The 18,856-nt window shown below is 35.8% G+C and overlaps 2 protein-coding genes across 7 annotated transcripts in view; one reads left to right on the top strand and one right to left on the bottom strand.

The window, feature by feature from the left end:
* The window catches only part of gnb1b (guanine nucleotide binding protein (G protein), beta polypeptide 1b), a 12,070-nt gene extending 8,529 nt beyond the window's left edge, over positions 1-3,541 (bottom strand). For both annotated transcript variants that reach the window (XM_024270496.2, XM_024270497.2), the window contains exon 1: positions 2,958-3,541. The gene's annotated coding sequence lies outside the window, so the exon portion shown is untranslated. The remainder of the gene's footprint in view (positions 1-2,957) is intronic.
* Positions 3,542-14,133: 10,592 nt separating this feature from the next.
* On the top strand, positions 14,134-18,855 carry si:ch211-161c3.5 (uncharacterized protein C3orf18 homolog). 5 transcript variants are annotated; one of them, XM_024269889.2, is made up of 7 exons: positions 14,134-14,952; positions 15,025-15,134; positions 15,755-16,130; positions 16,225-16,250; positions 16,377-16,506; positions 17,775-17,801; positions 18,288-18,855. In XM_024269889.2, exons 3-6 carry the CDS (start codon positions 15,873-15,875, stop codon positions 17,778-17,780), a joined length of 420 nt encoding a protein of 139 aa, XP_024125657.1. In that variant the 5' UTR covers positions 14,134-14,952; positions 15,025-15,134; positions 15,755-15,872; the 3' UTR covers positions 17,781-17,801; positions 18,288-18,855. The 5 variants fall into 5 exon arrangements, with proteins under 5 accessions (XP_024125657.1, XP_024125656.1, XP_024125653.1 ...); XM_024269888.2 differs by having other exon boundaries at positions 17,775-18,855; XM_024269887.2 differs by lacking the exon at positions 17,775-17,801 and having other exon boundaries at positions 14,152-14,952.
* Position 18,856: the final 1 nt, after the last annotated feature.

Raw genomic sequence — 18,856 nt, 5'->3', positions numbered from 1 at the left:
GTAGTTTAGGCTTTAGACAAATCAAAGGCTATAATGGAACTGTATTTAAATTAGAGATGCACCATAGAGTACATTTTCGAATGTCCAAAGCCAGAATAGAAGCAAGAATCAAAATAAATAAATAAAAAATATATTTGTAAGAAGATCCATCTTGAAATCTGGGCCCCGTTATTGTTTTAGAACACTCCATTAAGGAGAATTAAAATATAGGTGTGAAGTGAAGGCACTGACCAACATGAACGGACTGATCTTTTCATATTCAAAGCCAGGCTTTGCTTGCTTTTAAAGAGTACAGCCAATACTTATACAGTAACAAACATATGACGATGTTCCTCCATCTCACCAGTGGGGCAACCCCATAGAGAACACAGCCAACAAAAACAACTGGCTGCTCACAGCAAAAAGGAAGAACTTTATGTTTTACTGTGTGAAAATTTACAACTTTTATGCAATACCTCAAAAGCTTATTAAGATTATTTCTCTTAAGAACTCTCCCTAATATTTTACACTTTTTTTGTTGTTTCTTTGTTAAACCAAGCTCTTAAAAATGCTATTTGTCAGGTTAGGAGAGTTGAAAAATCTTTGCAATGAGGAAAAGAAAAAAACCCAGAATACTTCAGTGGATGCTTTCTGTTAAGAGTTGTTCTTCCCCATCACTTCTCTTTTCCCAAGCGCCTGATCAGGGTCAGCTGACTGCATGATAAACAATGAGCAGTGGCAAACAGCCTGGAGTTGCAGCTCACTTGCTAATTTTAAGTCCCTTAGGGATTCAGTGTCTTTCGAATGCGTCTTACATTTTTAAAATAGCCCAGAAACAAAAGTACTAGAAAAGAACATTTCTGCCCACAGAAGACCAGTCAGATCAAATCTGTATTGTTAAACTATGATAATGCAGTGTTTCGCAGGTTTTAAGCTGGATCACAGAGAAGGCCATAACCAGCAATATCACTAAGCAACTCCATAATCCTAAAAGCTTAAATCCTCATTCAATGAGTCTCTAATCCTATCCATGTCCACTAACATAAGTCGTTTGAAAGCCAGTCCTGGCATTAGAAATATGTTTTCAGAATCATAAAAGGATGACTCTAAGCGTATTTATTTCACACATATATAAAACAAATCCAGGCACTTGCTTTGACAAAGTGCCTGGATTTTTTTTTTTTGAAGATTTCTTTTTAAAAATAAGCCATTAGGCAGACCAGTACTTACAGATAAAATATAACAAGTTATTTACACACTAAATTAAAATTAAAATTATATTTTAGAAAATACATTAATATAATAATTGTTAAATAAATAAAATTCTCATTTAATACAAAGCTCAACCTTCAGTAAGAAGTGTTTGGACAGTCGCCTTCATACAGAGTCGCTGTGCGATTTGCCTACAACACAGTTGCAACCAAATAACACATTTTGAATCTTATTTGAATAGCTATCGAACAGCTGCTTTAGGTTGGGTTTTTTTATCCCTTCCGGTACGCTTTTCGTTTGAAAACAATTATTTTACCCGGTCCTGGCATGTTTTCCTAATCCTGAGAGATGAATATTTCATATCTAGGTTATTCGAACTAAATGTGTACTAGCACGGGTGGATATCCGAGACGCTGCAGCTGAGCGCCATCTTGCAGACTCCTCTTTGCTAGTTAGCTTCGCTAGCAGGCTTTTAGGTGTAGGCCCGAAGGCAGGATGAAGCCCTATAGAATATTGTCCCATTTTCTTACTAATTCACGAGTATGCATACAAAATATAGCACAAAAGCTGAAGACTATTTGAAATTTAATTCGAAATTAGTTCACACACGAACGCAAGTCGAAAAGCTTCAGTATTTATTCGAAAAGAGCGTTTACCACAAACATTTCAGGGAAGACTCCGGTGCTCTTCCGCAATTATAGGGACCGCTGTGTAGTTAGCTTGTAAATGAACAGAAACGCTTAAACTGAACGAGCAGCCGAGCTGTAGAAATCCACTTACTTACACACTAACAATCTTGTTAAACGTTCCAGTCTGTACCTAATTTGATTACAGAGAGTCCTTAAGTTTACTTTGTCTAATTGTGTAGTTATTTAGAACCTGTAAAAACTGCAAGGTCGGGTGACGGTGGCCTTTTTTTTCATTTCAAGATAGCAACACATGCAATAACTGACGGGATTTAAACGAAAAAATAGAAAGACTGTCCAATATATGTGAATGTAGATACAAGAAATAACAGAGTTAGCTATTAAAACTGACTGTTGAACCGACATTGATGAATAAGGCGAGCACTAAGCTAACTTGTAAAACTGGGTGTTAACACCAATATATATATATATATATATATATATATATATATATATATATATATATATATATATATATATATATATATATATAGCTTATGTTAGCTTTCCTGTATTTGTTATCTATTGGTATTTGTTGATCAATTTGTTTGTTCAATGCTTTTCTGTCAAATCTTATTAGTCATCGTCACCAAATTGCAGCCACCACAATACCAAATATGTACAGTCACTGTTAATTAAAGCCGGTTTTAGGTGTCTTTCGGCTAACTACAGTTACTTTTGAGCGCCATATTTTAAGGCAGAGGAGCAACTTTACTAGGCCATTACTGAAAGCGGTCTCGCTGGCCAACATTGACGTTACTTCCACGAAATTTCACAGTAACAGAAGTGAACTTATCTCGACTGGTGAGTTCAAAGTAGCGCAACAGTTACGGAAATTTGTTTAAAAATGATTAGAACTGGCAGAGGCGCAAACATAACCGAGCCTGTGCAACTCGTATCGACTTATGACTAAATAGCCAGCATAACGTTAGCTAATCGTTGCTAACTAATGGCCACAGAGCTAGCAATCGCTACCCCACCCCCAGACAGTCCCAATTTTAACATAAAATCCTATAAAAACGTCGCAAAGGTTTGAAAATGAAACTGCGTGGGGGGTAAAAGTAAATAGTAAAACCTTACCTGATTCAATTTGCGTCTGTGTTTGCGTTTTGGCATTGACTGGAAAACAAATCGGTGTATTCCTTCGATTCACGCATCAACGAACAGCACAGCGCTAGCTTACTAACTAGCCAACCCAGCTAGCGTAGTTTTCCGTGGAGCAGCCCTTCCCGAACGCAGGCTACGGCTGGGGAGCTTGACAACCAGGCGGAGAGGGGAGGGTGAGAGGGGGGAAAGAGAATCACACCCACTAACCGTGAGCTGAGGACTGCGCTGACAGTCCTAAACGACCAACTAAAACAAACAAACCAATAAACTAGTCTTCTTCATGAAGCAGACGGTCTACTCTTGACACTTTGCAGCGGTTATCACTTTTGCTCCCCGTGCTAGGACGCTGGTGCGGCCATCGAACGACGAGATGGGCGCGGTGACCCTGCAGTCGGCGCTGGGAAACCCCACGCTGCAGCAGCGGCTGGAAGGAAACCTTCGATTGTGGTATTTTAAGAGACTGGAGATGAAGCTGCTCCTCTTTGATCCATCTGTCGCTGGTTATAGGATCTATCGGTTTACAACAAATAAAGACTACAATCTAATATCATCCAAACCTTAAGAAATCTGTCATTTACTCGCACAGTTAAGGGGCTAGCCTCAGAATTGTTTGGTTTCCCAACGTTGAAGCCTCACGCTGATGGTTACTCAGCTTGTTTTAAAGGCAATAATCACTAATATTTGTAGTTTTTACTTTTATAGATAAAGTTCTTTTGTCTGTTTTGAGTTTAATTTTAAAACCTATAAAATAATCATATTTTTCTATGCGAAATATTTGATTTCAGTTAGAAAATACTTTCAAGAAATTAGAAGAAAAAAAACTTCTGAGGAATAACATATTGATTATACTTAATTTTCTTGATGCATTTGGTCAGATCACTAAAATTACAGCTGTGAATTCAACTTGAATTCACCTGTAATTTACCTTAAAATTAAAATATATATATATATATATATTAAGTGCAATTTATTATGTTAACACGTTTTACATAAAAAAAAGTTTTTTTGGGTTCAATTATCCTAATAAACTACAATTGAAGCTTCAAAATTGGAGTTATTCCTATTCAGAAGTTGCTAAAATACTTTATATCCTCTCTTAATATCATAATTAAAAAGGCTGGAGAGTGCTTTCTTAATAAAACTGGACTGGACACTTTTATTTCAAATACAGATTTTAAAAGGAATTATTATGATCATCCATAAAAACCTTTTATTTGTTCTAATAATTTAATGATTTTACTGATTGTCTTGTGTTATTGTCATTTTATACTGATTGTTTCTGTCTACATGTCTCTTGCAACTCCTTTTATTTCTCTTTTCTAAAAGGTCCTACCTTTTGCCAGCCTACAGTTGAAAATAAGATTATTTTTCTTCTGTCGTCCCTATTTAAATAAAGGTTAAATAAATAAAAAAGAATAAAAAATAACCATTCTAAATAACAAAGACCATAAAAAACATTTTGGTGATAAAAACAACTGCAAATTGAAATGGAAAATTTTTGTGTAAAGCATTTTTTCACCTAAAAATATTACTTACATAAGCACTAACATACAAATGTAATTTTTATTAAAATTTCAGTATCTTCCAGAGAATATGGTTGATGGCAATGGATAAATCGGCAACTGTATTTTTATTTTATTTTTTTTGTGCCAAAGTTGAATGTATTCAACAGCAGGCAACAGCTTCTTTCTATCTCCTTTTCAAACAAGTTATGTTTCTTAAGTTTTGTCAAATAGAGACTATTTTAGCCAAAAAGGATTGAATGAATGATTATTGTTATCAGTGAGGGTATTGATTTATCTGGTGTTATTAATATGTTTGAAATAAATAAACCAAACTAAACTAAGATCATTGTTGCATGTCTGCTTTTCCTTGCTGCCTTCATCCTATCTGAAAAACTCAGTTCTATATCTCACTCCTACCTTTTTCATGTGTCACTTGTCCTTCACCCCTTCTTATCTTTGTAAATATGTAATGATTAAGATAAGTTTGCCAACTCAACATTCATTTGATTGAATAGGAAATAATGTAGGCTGTGTAATTGGAAATTATGCCTCATATTTTGATGACAATGTTTATTTAATCAAACACCTGATAGGAATTATGAATTATAATAAAACACATAATTTATAAAGAATTGTTAGTGAGGTTTCTATGACACAAATATGCCACTCAAAGAGAAAAAAATAAACAAAAAGTTTACATAATTTTTGACCCAATAGTATACAAATACTTTATTTTGCTGGTTTTGCAAATACTTGACATATCTTGTAGTTTTTAACCCCTCTCAAACTCTGTACTCATAATGCCACAGAGATCTCTCTCAGAGTAATTTGCTTAATGATTACACTAAAATTTAATGGAAAAAATTAGTAAATCAAATGTTGATCACACATGGATAATTTGATGAAGCACAGATTCATTCTAATAGATACCCATGTGATTTTAGGTAAAACAAAATTAAACTAAATTCTACACGCAGTCATGTAATCGCAAAGATCTACAAACTGCTTTGAAGGATGGTTATATTTTATCTTACAAATTGAGCACATTGCATTGAGCACTAATGCAGTCTTTGGTGGGATCAGTGTCCATGTGGGTAATTAGCAAATCCACCCTCTGAGTGCCTTTAAAGACCTCCATCCAGGCTTTTCTAAACTCCAGTAAGGCACATTAGTGGTGTGGTAATGATGGGGGGAAATCACTCTCATTTCATGTCAGGCCACCCTTCATTTATGTGCCTCAGATAATGTACAGCAGAGAAAAACGGACGTTATAGTCTGTCTTTGTTTCTGACAAGTTTTACTTCAAATCTTTTGAAAAATGCTGTCCTAAAATTATTCAAAACACAATATTTTTAAAATTAAACTGTTCTAATTTCAAAATACTAATGCTAAATTTGTTTTATATGGACTAGCGCACAAACAGAACAAATCTGGATCAGTCTGGTTTCCTTCTAATACCTAGAGACGAGGTAAATAGAAATTTGACAACAGAAGAATTGGATGCAATTAACCAGTTAAATGAGAAATCTCTCCTGCTGAGAGAATGCTCTGACACATGATCAGAAATTTGTTGAATTTAAATACAAGACAATAATATAAACCTAACTCTTGTTTTCACTCCAATTTGTCATGAGATGATCTCAAAGATCTGAGACATTTCCTGTAAAATAGTTTCTCTTAAATATTGTTAAAAAATCTGTTGAAATCTGTGATAGTAAAAAATCCTCCTTTGGTGAGACGATCCATCCGACCACACAGGTGTGCCACACCAAGATGATAATTAGACAACATGATAATTGCACAAGTGTGACATATTAGGATGATGATCAGACCGCTTGATTATTGTACAGGTGTGCCACATCAAGACGAAGGTTATACAGCATGATTATTGCCCAGGTCTTCCATATCAAGACGATGATTAGACGGCATGATCATTGCACAGGTGTGCCAAATAAAGACGATGATTAGATAACATGATTATTCCACATGTGTGTCATATCAGGATAATGAATAGACAACACAATTATTGCACAGATGTGTCACATCAAGATGATGATTAGACGGCATGATTATTGTACAGGTGTGCCATATTAAGAAACTGACAGCATCATTATTACACAGATGTAACATATCAAGATGATGATTTGATGGCATGATCGTTGCACAGGTGGGCCATATCAAAATGATAATTAGACAGCATAATTAGTGCACAGGTGTGCCACATCAAGATGATGATTAGACGCAATGATTTTTTTACCGATCTAACATTAGGATAGTGATTAAACAGGATCGTTATTACACAGGTGTTTTCCATCAAGATGATGATTAGACAGCATTATTATTGCACGTGTTTCATATTAAAAAACTGATTAAACAGGATCAATATGTTACAGGTGTGCCATATCAAGAGGCTGATAAGAAAGCATGATTATTGCACAGGTGTACCACATCAATTTGATGATTAGACAGCATGATTATTGCACAGATGTTCCACATCAAGATGATGATTAGACACCATGATTATTGCACAGGTGTGCCTTATCAAGATCATGATTAGACAGCATGATTATTCCAAAGGTGTGCCATATCAAGATGATGAGTAGATAGCATGAATATTGCACAGATCTTCTCTATCAAGATAATGATTAGACGGCATAACTGTTGTACAGGTGTGCCATATTAAGATACTGATTAGACTGCGTGAGTATTGTGTGGTGTCCCTTGGACTGAGAAATTATTAAAAGATTGTGGATTGTGGCCTGAGAAATGTTGGTCCACTCCTCTTCAGTGGCTTTGTGAAGTAGCAGGAACTGGAACATGTTGTCGTAAATGCCGATCCTGACCAGCCCAAACATGCTCATTGGGTGACATGTCCAGTGAGTATACTGGCCATGCAAGAACACGGATGTTTTCAGCTCCAAAGAATTCTGTACATATTTTTGGAACACGGGGCCATGCATTATCATGCTGCAACATAAAGCAACGCTCTTAAATGTATGGCACAACAATGGGCCTCATCACCGTATCCCTGAGCGTTCAAAATGCTATCAATAAAATGTACCAGCGTTCTTTGTCCATATCATACAGTGGGGCAAACAAGTATGTCATCATCCACCAATTGTGCAAGTACTTAAAAAGATGAGAGAGGCCTGTCATTTTCATCATAGGTATACCTCAACTATGAGAGACAAAATGAGGGGAAAATAATCCAGAAAATATTGTCTGGTTAAAAAAAAAATATCTGCAACTTATGGCAGAAAATAAGTATTTGGTCAGCTACAAACAAGCAAGATTTCTGGCTCTCACAGACCTGTAACTTCTTCCTCTGTCCTCCACTCGTTACCTGTACGGATGGAACCTGTTTGAACTCGTTATCCTTACAAAAGACACCTGTCCACTACCTCAAACAGTCACACTCCAAACTCCACTATGGTCAAGACCAAAGAGCTGTCTGAGGACACCAGAAACACATTTTTTTTACCTGCACCAGGGTGGGAAGAATGGTGCAGAGTGAAGGGGACAGAGGAAGAAATCTTGCTTGTTTATAGGTGACCAAATACTTATTTTCTACCATAATTTGCAAATAAATTCTTTAAAAATCAGACATTGTGGTTTTGTTTAATTTTTTTATTTCCATTTTGTCTCTCATAGTTGAGGTACACCTATGATGAAAATTACAGGTCTCTCTCATCTTTTTAAATGGGAGAACTTGGACAATTGGTGGCTAACTAAATATTTTTTTGCCCCACTGTATGCCTGCCCATACCATGACCTCACCACCACCATGAGCCGCACAACTACCTGATCGAATCTATGCGGAGGAGAGATTCGCTGTAGCTGCTGAACAAGTGTCGCATTGTATGAGAGAAATGGTTGTCAAGAACATTTTTAAACTCCAGTAGAACTTTTCCTTTGAAACTCTGATCCCTTTCATGAACCGTAGAATTGTAGGTAAAAAAAAATGTACTATGTGGCAATCTTGTTGATATGAAAATGTCATTCACAATTTAAAGAATTAAAATTATTTCCAGGTGGGATTTTCTTTTTTTTTTTTAAGATGATAAACTTTTGTCTTTTCTGAGTGGCGGCTAATGATCACCTATTATTGGCAGAACATTGTAAAAGTTTCTACAAATGTTTATAGTTTTTCTCCGCTATAGTTCTTTTATTTGCACTTTTGCATGCTTCTTTTTCTTTTTTTTAACAATGTATTGTTGTGTTCTGTGTCCTAATTGGCTGTTGTCCATTTCAATCAATCTCATCGTGCTATGTCTACTGTATAATTTATAGCTTCCAAATATGATTTTAGGTTTTATTCTTTAATATTGGATTAATTTTTCCACCCAAGTTTGAACATTGAGAGATTAAACAAGAAAGAAAAGCGTGAGGGATTTTACTGTCTTAAAAATATCTGTTTGGAATCATTTTCAACTTTACAAGGACACATTTAGTAAAATTACATTTTATAATAATACAACATTAATGTGGGAAAACCTGAAAAAAATAGATTTTTTATCGAGTCCGAGCTTGACTCAACCCAGTCATGAATCTGTTAATGTTTGTACATCTAACTATCCTCAAAATTTTTTATGTATATATATATATATATATATATATATATATATATATATATATATATATATATATATATATTCTTCTATAAACAGTTTTATTAATTTATTTTAGCATGTGTTCATTTTTATTAATTTACAATTATCTGTAATAGTTACAATAAAGGCTTTAAAAGTTATTCCACCTCACTCAGCTCTTCTGCATCCGTACATGAATACAATTTGGCTACAATTAAATGTTCTTTTACACTAAACTTACAATTAACCAACTTATAAAGCTAAAAAGAAGAGCCCAAACATTTCAACATCTTGAAAATATTTCTCTGACCACTAGATGTCTCTGAGGTGTTTCCAGGGTTCCACAAGATCAAACTGATCCAAATGATTTGAGCTTCCAATTGTTCTATTTCAGTCATCACTGAAACACAGACAGCACATTTCAGAGTGTCCCTTTATCGTGGCAAGTCTAAGGCACACCTGTGTGATATGGCACACCTGTGAGGTGGGATGGATTATCTCAGGGAATATCACAAATTTAGACAGATTTATGAACAAAATTTGAGAGAAATTTGTTATCTTAGGAGATCTTTTAAGTTTATTTCATGACAAATGGGAGAAAAACAAAAGTGTTGCGTTTGGTAACTTCGGGAACTCTTAATTTTCTTCCCTAAAGCTTACCTTCAGGTCGCCATTAATCCAGAGTTATTAAATGAAATATAAAATTTCATAAATTATTTATTTAGAAATGGAAACATCTAAAGAGATTTATGGAATTTCTACAATAATCAAAATCAGTTTATGTTGAGGGTTCAAAGGTTTCAAATTATTACTGAAAATAGTGGAAGTGATGCCATTTTTGGGCGGCATGGTGGCGCTCTCGCTTTACTGTTCTAATCCTGTCTGGGTTCTCTCTGTGTGGAGTTTGCATGTTCTCCCTGTGCATGGTTGGGTTTTCTCCCAGTCCATAAAAATACTTTATAGGTTAATTGGTGACTCGACGTGTGTGTGGGAGTGATTGTGTGCCCCGCGACAGGATGTACCAAGCCTTTGCCAATCAGTTGCCAGGACAGGCTCCAGTGACCCCAAAGGGATACAGCGGGTTACGAAAATGGTTGAATAATGTATTCACTTATTCAAAACATTTTTTTTAAATAAAATGCTAAATGTGCATAAGTGATGGCAAATCCCAGTGGATTTGAACCAGGAAATGGTTTCTTCTGTGTGGAGTTTGCATGTTTTCTCCAGGGACTCCAGCTTAACTCCCACAGTCCAAAAACATGCTCCATGGGTTGATTACTGTGTCTAAATGGTCTTTTGTGTGAGTGTTTGGACCTGTAACAGACTGACAGCATGTTCAGGGTGTACCCTGCCTCCACTCAATAGTAGCTGGATAGGCTCCAGCAGCCTGTGATGAATAGAAGGACGGATGGGTCTCTCACTCTCTCAGATCTAGTATGATTCTTTATAATCCGCCTCATTGGGACATCTCTTACTGTTTCAAAGTAAGTAAATTTTCTTAACCCACTATATTCCTTTGCACAAGGGACACAATCACACACTCACACACCAAGGGACACATTAGAGCAGAATCTAGACCTTTTTATCCTATATACTTCCAACCAAGCAGCCACTGAACCTCCTTATTGGCTAAACACACCTGATCCAGGTAATCAACAACCGATAAGGCAGGGTTTCTAAAATCCAGCAGGAGGGCGGCAGTTTGACATTTGTCATTGTGCAGAATACAACGAAAATCACCAGCAGTTACCTTGTGCAAAAAAACAAAAACAAAAAAAATGCAAGTAAAAAGACAAATATGAAAGGCAGCAAGCAATAAAATATGAAGCATCTTTTAAGACTGTGGAGGAAGCCAGAGTGCCTGGAGATAAAACAAGGAGAACATGCAAACTCCATAAAGAAGGACTCCAGCCAGGATTAGAAGTAGGTCAGGGGTCTGCAACCGTCAACACTTACAGAGTCATTCCAGTCAATTTTTCACAGACCAAAACCCAGCAGGAGCCACAAAAGCTCACTTCATCCTCTGGAAAAATAAGACCAATTTGCCAATGTTACTATTATGATAAATGAACTTCTTTTGCATAAATAACATAAATATAAAGAGAAAATACCTTTTTTTCCCCCAAATTTATGGAACAGTTTATAACTTTTAGAATCAGCTCAATGCTGCCAATGTAGTAATAGCTAGTGTAATGTCAGCAGTGATTACAAAAAAGTTTATTTTACCATTTGTGATAGATTAATGCCAAAAATACATTAATATAACTGAAAAAAAAGAAAAATTGTAACCAAGTGTGACTTTCACTGTATTTCTCAACCCTTAAAGCAAACTTAAATATTACTCAAAAATAGAACATTTGTCTTATAATTCAGTTCGCTTTAATTCAGGTTGTGCTTTCTAACTTTTGATTGATTTTCCATGGTGCACAGCGCACAACAACCTGATATATAAAATGTTTTAGCTCAATGCCGTTAGTTTTTAAAAACTTAAAACGTTATTTTCTTTAACCATAGAGCCACATGTGGAGCTGCAGGTTGCAGACTCCTGAACTAGAACCTTCTTACTGTGAGAAAAGAGCGCAAAGCACTACACCTTTATGCAACCCAGAGAGACAGTCAAAACTGTAGATTAAAAACTCTTCACTTACTGGAACACTTACTGAAAGTTTCTTAAATAACCATGAACTTTTTTTTTTTAACTTAGCCAATAACGTTTGCAGGTAAACAAAATAGCTTTTTAAAAAAATTACTACTCTTTATAAACGTATTGATTCTGAATTTCTATTTTACAAATAAATACATAAATAATTTGCACATTAGACTTGCAGTCTGTGTTATATTCAACCACTTAAAATGACAAAAATATTCGTTTTAATAATTGCAATAAATGCGACTGCAGTTGTTGGTGTTCACCACTAGATGTCGACATTTCAAAATGTAAACTCTGCATGGTATGTTCACAAAACCTCATGCAAACACAGTACAGTCACATTGCAACCAATTCAAATCACTTTTATGTAACCAGACTGAAAACATATGTTTGTTTGATTTTTTTAGTTGTTTTAAAACTAACTTAAAAAACTTAAAAACTAGTTAAATTGGAATATGCTTTATTTTTTTAATTAATGCTTTTATTTTAGAAATAATATAATTACTTTTACTTTCTACACATCCAGAAAACCTTAAAAGTGTACGACAATGACACAATGTTGTGGTTTGAATGAGTGGACACAGAAACGCCACTGGTTTTTAATACACGACTAAGTTCCTGTTCATATAACCAGCGCGGCATTGCTCTGTTTCTGTTATTTCATTTGCAGTGCTGGAGGATATTAGTGCCATTTCCTTTCCTGTTTCCTATTTCCTTTATGCATCCCTGCTTGCTTCACGCCTCTATTCAGACTATGAGCTGAAAAAAGAACATGTAAGCGGAGATGCTGCAGGTTGATATGTAAGCGGAGATGCTCTAAATATTTAAAGAGCGTCTTTCTTGTCACCAACAAGTTGCTTTAATGCTAAACAGTTGGGGAGGCTGCACATAAATATTTAAATATAGATTTTTTATGTAATAGATTTTAGTTTGTGAAACAGTTTGAAGAAAAAATGGACAAAAATGTAATTGGTTACAAAAAAATATGCATCTGCAGGCACTGAATCTGATGGGTGCAACAAGTTAGTAAAGATTTGAGCGTGGAAATGTTTCACAACACCTCCTCTTTTAACAACGCGGTCTTCTTCGGATTGCAGAATGCTCATCAAAAACTCACATTCACTTGTGTTGTCTTTTAGATTTTAGCTGTCTGCACAAATGCACCTTATCTGTGGATCAAGTCTTTTATTTTTCCGACCACATGATTGATTTCAGTCCAAATCTTGTTTCAATACTTACTTTGCAAATGATATTTTATGACTAAGAATGTTTTCTTAGAGATCCCCTCCAATGAAAATCACTTTTTTGTGTTTTTAACATAGCATATTTCTGATTAAAACTGAATTTTTGAGTATTTATTTATTCAAATCATTATGAATTGGGAGCAGAAGAAAAATGTCGTTTAAAAAACCCTGTAGCAGTCATGTAGATGCTACAGTTGGCATGTTTTTCATAAAAACGCTTCACATGTTGCCTTTTCTGTGTATTAAAATACCTGGTAATAAAGGCCAATTAAGAACTGAGGATCGTCCTTGTTTCATCTAAACCAGAAGTCTGCAGCCTTTAACACTAACAGAGCCATTTAGTCTTGTTTATTACAGGCCAGAACCCAACGAGAGTCACAAAATCTCACTTTTTGTTAAAAAAATGCACAATATTTATGCTTTTTTGTCAATTAAACATTGATTTATAAATGTAACTTAAATATTATAGTAATTAAATTACAACAGGTGTTTATATATATAAATATATATAAAACAGTTGTAACTTCTACTTCAGCAGGACACACTAGTTCCTTTCAAAATAAAACCCATCCTGTCTCAAAAAAGATTAAATTGAAAATGCAATACAGTCAAACATAATGTTTTTTATCATTTGGACTTTTGTTTACCACCATTATTTTTTTCCTTTTTTTCAGATTTTGGTAGAATATTAAAAAAAAAAAACATTTAGAATAAACTGAGCTTTTTATTGTCATTCTCTAAGATGTGAGGCATAAAATATATAACTCTAAATCATTCTAAATAATATTAAACTGCATTTGTTCAAAATTTTAACCACTTTAGTGTAATTTACCAAAATAAAATGACGTTTGGAGACTTTTATTTGACAAACTATAAATTAAAAATACAAATTTAAAGAACATTTCTACATAATTACTGACAGTAAATTAAACTTTTTTTGCTTAGTTGTTCAACATGTTAAAAATCTAAACAGAAATGACAAAACTTAAATAACGAATCTATTATGTATTGAATTGTTTGGATTTTTCATTAAAGTTGAGCCACAATAAAGGCATAAAAGAGCCTCATGCCGCAGATTCCTGATCTAAACAATAAAAACTAAATCTTTTATTTGTTTCAACGAAGCAGTTTTAAGAAAAATATTATTTAAAGATAAACTTAAAAGATAAAACTAAACCGAAATACAAAAGAGTTCACACTTGAACTGCAAAAATGTGTTTTAAACCATCAGATATTAATTAAAAATTATTAATTGGATGACACAAGTAAATAAAATTATAACACTTTTCAATTCAATTTTATTTACATAGCCCAATATCATAAAAGAATTGCTTCATTGGGCTTCATGCCGGTAACTTTACAGAAGCAAAAAGTCAATAATGGATTGCTAAACTAAACAGACTAAATAAAATGGGTTATCCCTGTCTTTAGACCCTCCGTCCCGATAAGGAAAAACTCCTAAAAAACCTGAAGAAACCTCAGGGATGCCTACATGAAAAAAAAAAAAAAAACTAAAATATATTTTCAAAGGATTAGCTTCAAATCTTGAAGCAAAAAAGAACTTACAGACAGAATTTCAGAATAAATGTTCGTATATGTTCAGTTCATAAATCTGAGCTTCTGCTATGGAAATTCCGGACAGCACAGGGTTAATTTCCCCAGGCCTGCAACCCGGATGCAGTCATTCACATACGTCTGACAGCATCTGGTGTGCAGAGCCATTTAATTCCATTCTCATCCCTGCAAAGCCAAACGGGCAGCTCGGGGAGCCAACCGCATTAATCATCTTGAAGCCATCAGACCAATTGCAGGGTGAGGGGGGAGGGAGCTTCCTGCAGGGATCTCTTGTTTGCAGCATCCCAAGAGCAGCCTCTGCTGTGTGAAATACAAGAAAGGACAAGTCAGCGGGACTGGATCCAAGGAGGCAGCCGGAAAACTGGAGGGGAATCCCTCGGGGCCTGCCCGGATTGGGTTTCTTTGGTGTGTGTGGACTCATTTCTCACTGTTTGTTGGGTCAGTGTAAACAGTCTGTGCAATACCTGTTTGCTACAGAGGGAAGCAGCAGAGGAGGAGGAGGAGGAGGAGGGGCGGACACAGGAGCAAATGTTGTCTCCTACATGAAATCTTCCCGCCAGCTCTGAACATGCATCATGCATGTTAAGGTATGTCTGAATAGACACAAATGACTATCCTCCATCCATGTTGCCCGCCCTCCTTTAGCGAGCAGGGGTCGCACGCCTAACATCAGCAACGACTGAATCCCGTCTTTGTTTTCATTGGTTGGCCTCAGTTGCACATGTTCCTCATTAAGGGTCCAGGATGAGGAGGGAGCGATGGATCGTATGTCCGTGCCTTCCTGTGTCACCGTACAAATAGAAAACATGCTTCTGTTTTAGGAAGTAAGTGTTTTCACAGGAAGCCAATGGCGCATGTGAAGGCATGCGCTCTTGGATGCGGGGCATCTTTGTGGAATTACGAGTGTGTGTGGGGTAACGCTTGTGTGTGGGTGGTTAAAGCTGATTTTTGCCGTCTGCCAACACACTTCCTCCCAGAGTGCGTTACCGTTTGAGTGGTTAGTATTCCTCTGTCGAATGTGCGTACCAGATTCCTCTTGTGCGTTTGCTACCCACATCCTGCCCAAATCAACCACCACAACCCTGCTGCCACTATCAACCTCACGCTGAATCAAAATAGACTTTGTTTTCTGAATTCAGAGCACAATTCCACATTTTTGTACGACTTACAAACACATTTCTCTTTTCCTTCTTTGTTTACTCTGCAGGTCTTATGGCAAAAGCACCTGTGGAAGGATGCCTGTCGTGATCAGGACCCAAACTAATAACTGAGCATCCCATAATCCGTTCACACTCGGACTGACAGCACAACGCTTCCATCTGACCATGGCGGCAAACGCTGCCCTCACAACCGGGAGCTTTCTTTCCACGACTGCCACAAACTCCACAGTCCCTTTGCTCCCAACGAGCTCCGGAGCCAGGGACAACGTCACTTCCAGAACTCTGATGACTGTTACCATAACAACCAACGAGACCAGCCTCAACACCACCGCGCTTCCAGAGGTGGTGATTGAAGGCTCGGGCGTCGGAATGCTGCTCGTACCGTTCGGCATCCTCACAGTCATTGGCTTAGCTGTGGCAATAGTAAGGATTCCATGCACTTCACAAAAATATTTACAAAAACTATTAACTTTGAATCATCGGAAGTGACTCTACAGAATTCTCTGTTTTGTTCTAGATGCTGTATGTTCGGAAACGAAAGCGGTAAACTCTCCTTGATTTCTCAGACAACTTTTACACATTTAATAAAAAAAGGCTAAACTTAAGTCGTATAAACATTTCTATTCATCTGGCCTTGAATTGAGACTTTCATTCATCTTTTTAACGCAGATTGGAGAAATTAAGACACCAGCTGATGCCGATGTACAACTTTGACCCTGCTGAAGAACAGGATGACCTGCTGGAACAGGAACTACTGGATCACGGCCGGGAAGGAAGCCTCACAGGTCCCAACGCCAAGGTAGGCCACAAACTGTTAGTAACAGGGTTTTATTTAAATTCAATGTTTTACACTACTAAAAATACAAAAATTATGGCTAGGTTGAAAAAATCGATTTGAATCTATTTAAGCTTAATAGATCAATAATCGATTCACAAAAGATATAAATTGATTTACACACAAAGCTAAAGTCTGCTAGCTTGATGCTAACGCTTAATAGAATTTCCCATAGGACGGCTAATGCTAACGCTCGGTTGACCAAAAAAATACATTGCTGACTGAATGAACATCTTTATTTACTTACAAGCATTAATTTTCCAAAGTCTTTTGAGGAAATAATTGTTAAAGTAACTATTTGTGGTCTAAAACTTCGTTTTTTTCCCTCATACTGTTGTCTTCTTCTTGAATTAAGTGTACTTCTATAGCGCGATCGCCACCTAGTGGCCAAACTGAGACGTCCTCCAAGAGAATGAGAACAATGTTAACAATGTTAATGATTTCAACATTTTTGTTAGAACTTCTCCTTTAGAGAATCCATGTAACTCTGCATTATATTAACAATCTAATTATTTTACTAATATGTTTTACAATATGTGAACTGTATCAGATCAATATGAATATATTCAAATGAAATAATAGATTTTTAATGTATTTATAAACAAATGTGTATAAATTTGTAAACTTAAAATTGAATTGAATTGAAGAATCGAAAGAATCGGAATCAAATCGATTCAGGCTCTTGTGAATCGAATCGTTTCTGGAAGTTATAACCGATATCCCGCCCTAACAAAAATATCTAAAGCACACAATTAATACAGCAGGTAGTTCACATTCGTGGTCCATGAATCGATACATAAAGGATTCAACTAACTTTTTGGCGATTCAATAAAGTTCAATTATTCTACCAAAAATGCTAAAATCTAAGTATTTCTTATTCATATGGCATTTGGTGTGGCCAAAAACCAAAATTTTGTTCAATTTGTTTTATTTGGGTTTCAAATAATATTGGCCCCAATTTAGCTTCATACATTTCATCATCAGAACACAGTGGAGTGCCAAATAAACGTTGTAAAATGTATGTATTGATTAAATTTTTGTTTTGTGATGTTCTACTTAAAAAAAACAATAGTGAGTATGGAGTCCGAATAGCTTTTAAAATACAGGGAACTAGATAGTCCAGTTAGTTTTATATCATGTTTTGCTTTTTTTTAGACTCCATAATTCTATTATTTTATTTTTTGGTTTGCCACAGTGATAATTATTGTGCATTTTCTTTTTATTTCTTGAAGTTGTGACAGTGCTGTAAGACAAATACGGTAACGTATCACCCGTGTGTCTGTGGAACCATTCCTCCTCAAGCTTTTGTCTCACTCTTCCCTTTCTTCTTTCATGCTTTCGTCTTTATTTTAAAGCCTCTAAAGCCGCCACAAGCTGGACTGATGAAACCGATTTAACCGTGCATATGTGGACAGAATTAAACTGTAAATCTTCCCCCATTTCTGTTTAACTGGTCACTCCTTTTCGTCACGATCCCTCTCAATTCCTGCTCAGAACTTCGACTTCCATTACATAATGAAATCATTTTAAGACATTAACATTGTGTTTTCTCAGTCATTTTATGTATATTGTAAAGAAATCAATTTAGAACTAATGATCTTTTAATATTTATCAATAAACAAAATTATAAAATACTAAAATGATTTATTTTTAAAGGATTTAAAAGTACTAAAACACATCTTGCTTAGGTATTTGATTCGTTGTGTACTGGTGTCACCATATTTATACTCTGATCTCCTCTACAGACTCTTACAACCTCTCAAGGGACGACACAGCGACCCAGTCGCCTGGTCTTCACAGACGTAGCCAAAGCTCTCAATGCTTAGCAGTCCTCTTCCATCCGCTGAGCTCCGCTTCCTTCCAAAGGGCTGCTGGCCTTATGCAGAAACAGAAGAACACGCAGGAAAACCGGACTGTCGTTTCCTCACAAATGAAGAAGTATTTTTTTGTGTCACGGCACGTGAAATGTCAGAGTTTACAGGGGACAAAGACCAGGATGCAGTTGCATCACAGGAGCACAAAAGGAAGTTCTTGCACTGTAAAAGGTTGTAAAAAAAAAAACGTATCGCAGCACTTTTTTCTAAAACCATCTTGTTTCACAGCTAAAATAACTCGTCAGTACGATTCTTCCTTCATTCATGTTTTACACCAGAGATGTGTAAATCTGTGTAGTGACTGTGGTTTTAAATATCTGGCAAACTTGAATATTTCTTGTGTTAGGATTCTCAAACCATCTGTTTTTCCTTTTCTTTTTTAAACTAGGAATTATATTGTCTATGAAATCGACATGAATTAAAAGAGTCAAAACACCTTG

Source organism: Oryzias melastigma, linkage group LG5, assembly GCF_002922805.2.
Source record: "Oryzias melastigma strain HK-1 linkage group LG5, ASM292280v2, whole genome shotgun sequence".
Lineage (NCBI taxonomy): Eukaryota > Metazoa > Chordata > Actinopteri > Beloniformes > Adrianichthyidae > Oryzias > Oryzias melastigma.
Note: the sequence above shows the minus strand (reverse complement) of the source record. Positions and strands in the feature narration are given on the sequence as shown.

Coding starts and splice junctions, on each gene's coding strand:
- si:ch211-161c3.5 (XM_024269887.2), top strand. CDS start 15,873: ATGGCGGCAAACGCTGCCCTCACAACCGGGAGCTTTCTTTCCACGACT. Junction 16,251..16,376: donor TATGTTCGGAAACGAAAGCG/GTAAACTCTCCT, acceptor TTTTTAACGCAG/ATTGGAGAAATTAAGACACC. Junction 16,507..18,287: donor TCACAGGTCCCAACGCCAAG/GTAGGCCACAAA, acceptor TCTCCTCTACAG/ACTCTTACAACCTCTCAAGG.